We start from the raw sequence: 10087 nt of genomic DNA on the forward strand, positions 1-10087 counted from the left end.
AAATCTCAGACAAAAAAGACAAAAACTGGGGCACAAACATGTACATACATGAATCCCTGCACTGGACCCAAACAGCGTCGATGCAATATCTTGAGTCATGTATTATCACACTTGAACTCGAAAATAATAGAAGAATAACAGTAGTGGGAATGTACGCAGCCCCGTACAAACCTTCCAACTCGGAGCTCTACAACAAGATAACAAAAGACCTAGAAACGCTTCTCAGAAAAACAGAAATAGTCATATGCGGTGACTGGAACGCCAGACACAGATACTTCGGCCACTCAACAGACACAAACAGAGGGAGAACGGTACTCAACGCTATCAACAACAGTGGATTTTATTACCTAGGCCCCCTAGACGGCAGCAGATCTGACATCCAGACCCACAACACAATACTCGACTACACACTCACAGACATGTGCACAGAAGGCGAGGGCGATTTCGAAACACTGACAGACATCGGAAGCGACCACCGACCAACACTCACAACAATAAACATTGAGACCCTACGAACCCAACCGGCGAGACGAACACTCAAAAATGTCAACTGGACAGAATTCCGCGAAAAAACTAAAATACTCCCACTAGAAGCCAACAACACAGCAGAGCTAAGCATCGCCATTAAGTCAATCACAGAAAAAATCCACAGAACCACCTCCGAACTGAGCGAAAAAATAACAGCAGGCACCAACAATCCCCTTCCCCCGGAAATCAAAGACCTGATCCGTAGCAGAAACAGAGCCAGACAAGCCATGAAAACTAGATACGCAAACCCTGAAAACTTCCTCATAGCCCGCAACACCTATCACGAACTTAGGACAGAATGCGTGACGAGACTGACAGAACACAATAATAAAAAATGGTCGAATATCATCGAGTCAAAAGACGACCACCACAAAAAACTCTGGAGAATCCAAAAAGCCATGAAGAGACCGCCCACAATAGCCCCAATTTTCCCTGACTGCAACTCGCAAAAAAACGTAGCAACAAAACTCCTCGATACTGCCATGATCACGCATACGAACGTCAAGGACGAGCTGAAAACCGACACTAAATAATGGCCTAGCAAACCCCTGGAACGAACGAACACAACCGAAATAAGAAAAGCAATATCCAAACTCAAGAACGGCAAAGCCCCAGGCCCGGACGGCATCACAGCTAAACCACTAAAAAATGCACACTCCACCATTTACACAACACTCGAAAACATCTATAACTACTGTCTCGAAACAAATCACTTCTCACGCGAATGGAAAACAGGGACATGCATATTCCTGCATAAGCACGGGAAACCGCCCGAAAACCCATCTTCCTACAGGCCAATAACACTAATCAATCTGTTGGGCAAAACACTCGAGCGCATCATCCTCAACAGAATGGAAGCAATAAAATCCCTAACGCCAAACTCCCAGCATGGCTTCCGCGAAAAACTAGGTACGGCAACCCAATTAACCAGAACAGTCAACTTCATATAAAATGTAAAGTCCCGTGGCAGATCCGCCTGCGTAGTGTCGCTAGACTTGTCAAAAGCGTTCGACAGCATAGACCACCTCGCCCTAAACACAAAATTAACAAGAAAAGAAATAGACTCCGGACTAATCAAAATACTACAGAGCTACCTGCAAGACAGAACAATCCGCGGCAAACACCTGAATGAACTTAGCGACCCAAAGACACAAAAATGCGGAGTATCCCAAGGCTCGGTCCTAGGCCCCGTAATCTTCAACGCGTACATCGCAGACATCCCCAAAGAATGCAGCTTACTAGCCCAATACGCCGACGACGCTTGTATAATATCAGAATCCACGAACGCGAGACTAGCAAAATCAGAAGCCGAAAAAGCGACACGAACCCTCACGAAGTACTACGAGTCCTGGGGACTCCAGTGCAACGCTAGCAAAACACAAGCGATGATAATAGGACACAAACAAAACCAGCGCACAATAAAAATAGGCAACGTACACATCCCGATACGCGACAGCATCTGCTACCTAGGCATCGAACTCTGCTGCACACTGAATATGGCACGCCACACAAAAACTATCACAGACAAAGCACGCAAAACAACACACATGCTATCCGGGATCCTAAGCTGGAACAGTAAAATAGACGAACACATAAAACACAAACTCATAAGGGCCTGCATACTGCCCATACTAGACTACGGCCTAGGCTGCCTCTATCCACTGTACAGCGAAAACAACCTAAAAAAGTTAGAAATAACCTACAAAAAAGTAATCAAAATAGCAGGAAACCTACCAAGGAGTTTCCCAACCGCTGACCTATACGAAATGCTTGACGAAGTAAGCTTCCGCGGAAGAGCCAAAACAAACTTTAAATCGCACCTGGAAAGAATAGCAACCCTACACAACAACCTAACCGGGATAGACAACGGGGTCCCGCGATTGGGTAACTCCGTACTCACCCCACCGCGTCCCTAGCAACGCCCACCATCACATCATTTGTAAATAAATCTCACCTCAATCATCATCACCTCCACCCTTAGTCGCGAAACACCGAACCAAAATCACCAGCCACCAAAACAACAAACAACGAAGCAGCGTCGCAAGACAAACCCAACACAATCACCAGGATATGATCACACATGTTTTATCAACAAAAGCCAAAACGGCATCATGTATAAATGTAACTACGAGAAACTGTGAATAAAATTACATAAATAAAAAAAAAAAATCATCAGTTATCGTTCTCTTCTCTTGCGATACAGATCACGTCTTCGCATCATCCTAAAATGAAGTAACCTCGAATTATTTATCAAATCTAATCTATTTCATTCATTATCCCGCTTCCTCACTATAGTCATTCATCACTAATTCGTGGATCCCACGTCGATGATCCATATCTTTTTGTCATCTCTCTAAACATTGTTTGGTCCTTCGCGCCGGATCAGTCGCGAATCGAATCGGATCATTCGCAAATCGAGTCGAATCTTTCGAATCGTTGCGACTTACGGGAAAACGAATTAGCCAGTGAGTGAAACGGAACTATCGCGTGTGCATCAAGTTGCGAAAGTTCACGTAATCAAAGTGAACAATATCGTTATCGGTGAAAACCATCACCAAAATCAGTCGCGTCCCTTAAATTCAAACGTGCGGTGTCCTCTGTAGTGACCGTGACTAAGATCTGAGCGTCAACAACGCCGATCTCTCGAAGTGTGTATCGCGACGCTCTATTATCACTGTGTGCGTATCTCGTTCGTGAAAACTCTGTTCGTCGCGTGAGTTACACTTTCTCGTTTGTCAAAATGACGATCGACGAATACATTGAACGTCAGACCGATCTCTTCAGGCGCATCTGTCGCACTCTCGAAAACTTGCGCAAGCTCGGTGAAGCAAAAACAACCCTCGGGCAAGTGCAATCGCGATTAGATGCTTTAAATTCAAATTGGCTGAAGTTCCAAGGCATGCACGAGACAGTCGATCAAATTAGAATCGCAGCAAAAGGTGATCAACTCGACGCTATCAAAAGACTTTCGTATTTCGCGAAAGACTATTACGGACAGTGCGAAGAGCAATACTTGAACGCGAAGGGAGAGATGCTCGATCTACTCGAAACTCTCAAGACTCTATCGGCACCGATCGTGCCAACAGCCGTAGCCCCCCAACTCACAACTGGAGGAGCCTCAAAACGGCTACCACGCATCGAATTGCCTACGTTCTCGAGCAATTACTCAGACTGGAAGTCTTTCCACGACCTCTTCACATCAATCGTTCGCGAAAATTTGCAACTCTCGGAAGTGGAAAAACTGCACTACCTAAAAACAAGTCTTACCGATAAACCGTCACAACTCATTAAAAACATCGCTCTTACCGCTGAAAACTTCCCTCGAGCCTGGGAAACTCTCGTATCGCGGTACGAAAACAAGAGACTGTTGACGGATTCTCATCTCGCGACACTTTGCGGGATTCCTCGTGTCACGAAAAAATCGTCATCGGAACTAAAAAGCTTGCACAGCAACACTTGCGAAGCTCTTGGCGCGCTCGAACTTCTCGATAGTCCCGAGAAATCAGGGGATCACATCATCGTGCACATGACGATTCGCAAGCTCGACCCAGCATCTTTAGAAGAGTGGGAAAAAAGTGTCAGCGAGAAACTCGTGCCCCCCTCGTTTGCGGAGCTCAAGGCGTTTCTCATCGGTCGCATCCACACCCTCGAAGCCGTAGAGCAAGCTCATGCTCACAATCAAATCGCGACGTCGAAACCGCACTCATCGCAAGGAAGGTCAAATTCTCAGACGACAAGGTCACATACGTCGCAATCAAAGGAACAGTCGTGTACTTGTTGCAAAGGCAACCACTACATCGCGTTCTGTTCGACCTTTCGCGACAAGTCTCTCGATCAAAAAAGGGAAGTGGTTTCTGCGAAAAAGCTTTGCTTCAATTGTCTCGGTCCACATCAGCAGAAGGACTGTCGATCCAACAAAACGTGTCGCGTGTGCAACGGTCGACATCATTCCTTGCTGCATCGAAACTCTTCCTTAATCTCGACAGCTGCCAACAGCGGCACATCTCAAGGACAGGCTGCAGTAGAGCAACCTGCAGTGCAGAACGCACCGATCTCGAACAGCGCCCCTCAGGTGAGCAACCACTCAGCTCAGCCTACAATGATCAAGCGCTCTTCAGTTCTTCTCGCCACAGTGCAATTGATCGCCTGGAATCCGGAGACTGGAGAAAGAATCATCGCTCGCGCTCTACTCGATCAAGGATCCGAAAGTTCATTCGTCACGGAGTCGCTAGTGCAACAATTGCGACCACGTCGGCATCAAGCAACGATACCGATCATTGGCGTCGGAGCTCATCAATCGGCAGTGACTCGCGGCATCGCGACATTGCAACTCCAATCTCGTGCTCACACCTCGTTCTCGTGTCAGGCGGAGGCACTCGTGCTTCCACGACTCACATCGTATCTACCCTCACGTCGACTTCTCGTCGAAGACTGGCCTCATCTACGAGAACTCAACCTCGCGGATCCAAGCTTTGCACATCCCAGTCAAATCGACGTAATTCTCGGAGCTGACATCTACAGCAACATCATTGGTCAAGGAGTTCGAAGAGGAGCACCAGGAACATCAATCGCGCAAGAAACTCAGTTCGGTTGGGTCCTCTCCGGCTGCGTTTCAGAGGAAGCAGCAAGCCCCTCGTATGGCGCAATCCAAGGCTTCCAATGCTCCCTCGATCACGAACTGCTCGATCTCGTGCAGCAGTTTTGGAAGCAGGAAGAAGTGTCGAAACTTTTTGCACTAACTTCCGAAGAAGAGCGTTGCGAGCAACACTTTCGCGAAACGGTTTCTCGAACTGCGTCCGGTCGTTACGTAGTTCGGCTGCCGCTCAAGGACAATTCGGTAGAGCTCGGCAACTCGCGGAATCCCGCGCATCAAATACTCCTTCGTTTGGAGAAACGGTTCGGTAGCGACGCGAAACTCAAGGAAGCTTACTTGAGCTTCCTTCGTGAATATTGTGAACTCGGGCACATGCGTCGTGTTATCAATATACCTGAAGACAATTCCCGCGTGTTTTATCTTCCCCATCACGGTGTAGTTCGTGACAGCAGTTCAACAACAAAGTTGCGTGTCGTGTTCAACGGGTCTCAAAGAACCAACTTCAGACTCTCTCTCAATGACAATCTTCTCGTCGGTCCAAAAGTGCAAACCGACCTCGCGGACGTTCTCTTACGCTGGCGACAATATCCAGTCGCGTTCTCATCAAACATCGTCAAGATGTACCGACAAGTTTTGGTCCACAATGATGACCAAGATTTTCAGCGAATCCTCTGGAGGGAAGAACCAGAGCTACCGATTGAAGAATATCAACTGACTACGGTAACGTACGGTCTTGCAAGCGCTCCGTATCTCGCGATCCATGTCTTCATCAACTCGTTCAGGACGAAGGTAAGCAGTATTCCTTTGCGAGCCACATCATTCTCGGAAACACGTACGTCGACGACATCCTCTCAGGAGCAGACGACGTTGATCAAGGTCGCAAGAAAATCAATGAACTCAATCAATTGCTCAAGGCGGGCGGCAATGAACTTCAAAAGTGGACTTCAAGCCACCCAGAAACTCTCGTTGACATTTCTCGAAACCATCAAGAGATCGCGATGCATCTGAATCTCGATCAAAGTCCATTCTTTCGGGCTCTCGGTTTTGCGTGGAGACCAGACATCGACGCGTTCGCGTTCTCTCCACAAATTCATCAAACTCGGGACAATTTCACGAAACGAAAAGTTCTCTCACAAACCGCACAGCTCTTTGATCCTCTCGGATGGCTCTCGCCGATCACGATCAGAGCCAAAATCTTTATGCAGGAATTGTGGGCACTCGGTTTCGACTGGGACGAGCCGCTCTCAGCTTCATTGTCCTCGCGATGAATCGAGTTTCTATAAAATCTTCAAGGCATCTCAGCTATCACCATCCCACGATGGATCGGGTTAAGTTCAGCATCTCTCGGGATAGAGATCCACGGTTTCGCGGACGCCTCTCAAAGTGCATTAGGCGCAGTGATCTACGCGCGAACGTATATCAACACTCACGAAGTGCGCGTTTCACTAGTGTGCGCGAAAACTAAAGTAGCGCCGCTAAAGAAGGTGACAATCCCTCGTCTCGAACTCTGCGCTGCGAATCTTCTCGTCCGGTTGATGTGTCATGTGGAAAAGACTCTTAATTTCGAAAATACCCCGGTTTATCTGTGGACGGATTCCACGGTCACTCTCGCGTAGATCAAAAGCCACCCATCGCGGTGGAAAGAAGTGTTCAGCTCGGTACCCACAGCATAATTTTGTTCATTTTTATTGATCACAAATTTTACCTCAAATACGGAAGTACATCCACGAGACTTTCTTAATTGAGTTAGCGTCAATCTGTTACACATTTCGAGAGTCATTCTTCCGGCCCAACTACAAATGATAAATTAGGAATAAATATTCCAAATTGAATGTGGTTCCACGGATCAACTGAATATAATTATATTCCCTCTATTGCGAGCTACGTTATTCTAAAGAGAGAGATACAATTGTATAATAACTGTTCAACTGTAAAACTAATAGTGGTTCAGCATAGATGTTTCTTGGTATCGATTATATATGATCTACTAAATATGATTAAGATACTACATTTTCTGACGAGCGTAAACGATGCAGTTAAGGTGCCGCTGACCTGGATCTAAAAGTTGTAATCGATCGAAGCGCCCTCTGCGTAAGTTTCCTCGGTTCCAAACCATTCGAAGGTGGTACTCTCCACCGGGGAGTAGCGCAACACAATATTAGACAAAACGCGGTCGGTAAGAGGCCTGAATCTGAGTCGGTAACCATACCAACAGGATTGACCCGAATTTTGCATGCAAATGATGACGTCATGTGTGTAGCGATTGCATCACGACCGAACTGATTATTTTGATGGTTTTACGGTGAATATAGCAAATTCAATTTATTGTTCCGTGAACCACCCTTGAATATGTGACATTCTTTGACGAATCGGAGAGATTTAGATAAAAATCGACCGACACAATTTTGATGTAGCTTAAAATTTTTTCACGGGTTCTATATCGAAAAAATAGGGATACGTATTTGAGGATTTTTTTATTTTACATATTTCGTAACATAGAGGGGATCGAAAATTTGATAATTTGGTGTTTTCTGGCACGGAGAACTCATTTTCAAAAATTCATAACGCCGGTTCTGTTTGAGCTGAAAAGTTCGTTTTTTCAACCCAAAGCTAATAAAATGAATTTTAATGCAACAATTGTTTCATTTACGATTATTCCGAAATTTATATTGTTATAAATAATAATATGTTTAAATCGATTTTTAGCAATTGCCTTCACCTCGTAGCTAGTTCTCAGCACGACCATCGTATTCTCCATCAATTCAAAATACGTTATGGATAAAAAATTTGACGTAGAATACGATGGTTGTGCTAAGAACTCGCTACGAGGTTGAGGCAATTTTTAAAAATCGATCAAAACATATTAATTGTTTATAACAGTATAAACTTCGGAATAATCGTTAATGAAAGAATTGTGGTAATAAAATTCATTTCATTAGCTTTGAGATGAAAAAAACGAACTTTCCAGCTCAAATAGAACGGGCGTTATGAATTTTTGAAAGTGAGTCTTCCAAGCCAAAAAACACCAAATTATCAAATTTTCGATCCCCTCTATTTTACGAAATATGTGAAATAAAAAATCCTCGAATACGTATCCCTATTTTTTCGGTATAGAACTCGTCAAAAAAAATTTCAGCTGAATCAAAAATGTGTCGGTCACAAAGGTGTTTGGTTGTAAAAGATTGTCCCATATACATTAAAACATATCGCGCAATATTAATTTTACACAGCACGAAGTATTTTCAAAATGATTTCATAAATATCACCATTCACCATTTGTAAATATTTGGAAATATGTTCGAAAAATATGATTGAAACAAAACGGGTACGAATCGTTGTGGTCTCGTTTTATGAAGTTACGCCATCGGTCGTCCCCCCCCCCCTCCCCCCCCCGCCCAACTCCGCTTCTCCTTGTCGCAAACTTGAATGGTCATGTTTATTTTCCGTCCGTGCATTACATTGTATTCGATTATTCGCTCAGTCTACGGATAGTGACTGTGCGCGAGAAAAAAAAATCTTTGTGTCGGCAGACGACTGTGCTCGAACATTTTGTATTTCCAAAATAAAGAGTATTTCTCATTCTTCTTCAGAGGTTTTCTATGAGGTACATACATGATTATCTCTGGTGAGTATTTATACATATATATATATGTACATTATACAGTTGTATAAAACGTGCACCCCGACTTACGTTTTTTTCGACTTACGCCGTCAATGCCGGAACGACCCATAGCGTAACTTCGGGGTATTACTGTATCGGAATCATTCTGAAATTGTACATCGCTTGTTACACACAACTCTACTGACAATAATGAAATAATTTTATGTTCGAAGCTATTTTACTAGTGAAAAGGGTTTCAAAAAATTATTATATATAATATTGGAACACTTTATTCATGTTACTATGGATATATGAAACAATTGTTGACATCGACGTTGAGGATTATTTTTATACCCTCTGAAATATTAAATGCAAGGAAATAGTATCTGAGATTCGAGGTAACTATGAAGCTGCGGGTTGTGCGAAACAGTTCCTCCTCCCGGTTGATGGGAGTTTCTAACATCCTTTGCGAAGTAATGTAATTCGAACATAGTTCACCACTCCATGAAGATATCCTCGCGGCATGTGACATTGCGTCCGTCCAACGGTTACGACGGATTATCCTGTAAAATATAAGCGTGTTCATTTGGTTGTTTCGCTTTTTCAATGCAGAATCCATAACATGATTAGTACTTGTCGATAAAAATATACTTTGGCAGAGAATTCGTGCCCTCCCCTCCTTATCTTATAAGGACACATACAAATACATGGGTCCTCTTCTGTTCTCTTACAGCCATGTGTTGGCGCCATCACACTATACCCAAAAATGTTAAAAGTGAATAGTCGAATCTGACGAAATGGAATAGTGTGATTAAAAATTTTGATCATCTTGAATAATCCGAAAAGTTGAGATAATTCTTTTGAAATTAAGATATTCATTTTTTACGAATCACTCTAAATTTCACCGTGTTCAATATTTTACTACCGATAGCAGATATCTAATGTATGGTCATTTGGAATGAATATGAATGGGAAATTCCTCGTCAAACCCGACGGATTATTTGTAATCGGAAAGATTTTTTACAGAATATATAAAATGGTAGAAGCCTCGCCAAAAAATGGTACCATTAAACAATTCGTTCGTTAATAACAATTACAATGTTCAATGTTTCCGGATAAACCAAAGTTTTCTACGAAAGCTTATCCTCTCTGCTCGCGAATGTGCTGTGAATAATTTTTCTACGTCAAGTAGAACCGGAGATGAGATATTGATCCTTCAAGTTTGCTGCGCGCTCATTTTGCAACAAAATTGAATGACTCGGTGCTTCCGGAAAAAAAATCGTAGAAATATGTTTTGACTTTTTATGCTCACATATCACTTCGAAAAAGCTTTCATTGTTTTGGAAAATACGCGGCCACATTTT

At 43.7% G+C, this 10087-nt stretch overlaps 1 protein-coding gene across 1 annotated transcript; it reads left to right on the forward strand.

The window, feature by feature from the left end:
• The first annotated feature begins 3268 nt into the window (after positions 1-3268).
• Positions 3269-6130, forward strand: LOC124212275 (uncharacterized). The gene has a single exon (XM_046612163.1). It carries the CDS (start codon positions 3269-3271, stop codon positions 6128-6130), a length of 2862 nt encoding a protein of 953 aa, XP_046468119.1.
• The last annotated feature ends 3957 nt before the right edge of the window (positions 6131-10087 follow it).

Source organism: Neodiprion pinetum, chromosome 2 (assembly GCF_021155775.2).
Source record: "Neodiprion pinetum isolate iyNeoPine1 chromosome 2, iyNeoPine1.2, whole genome shotgun sequence".
Taxonomy (NCBI): Eukaryota; Metazoa; Arthropoda; class Insecta; order Hymenoptera; family Diprionidae; genus Neodiprion; species Neodiprion pinetum.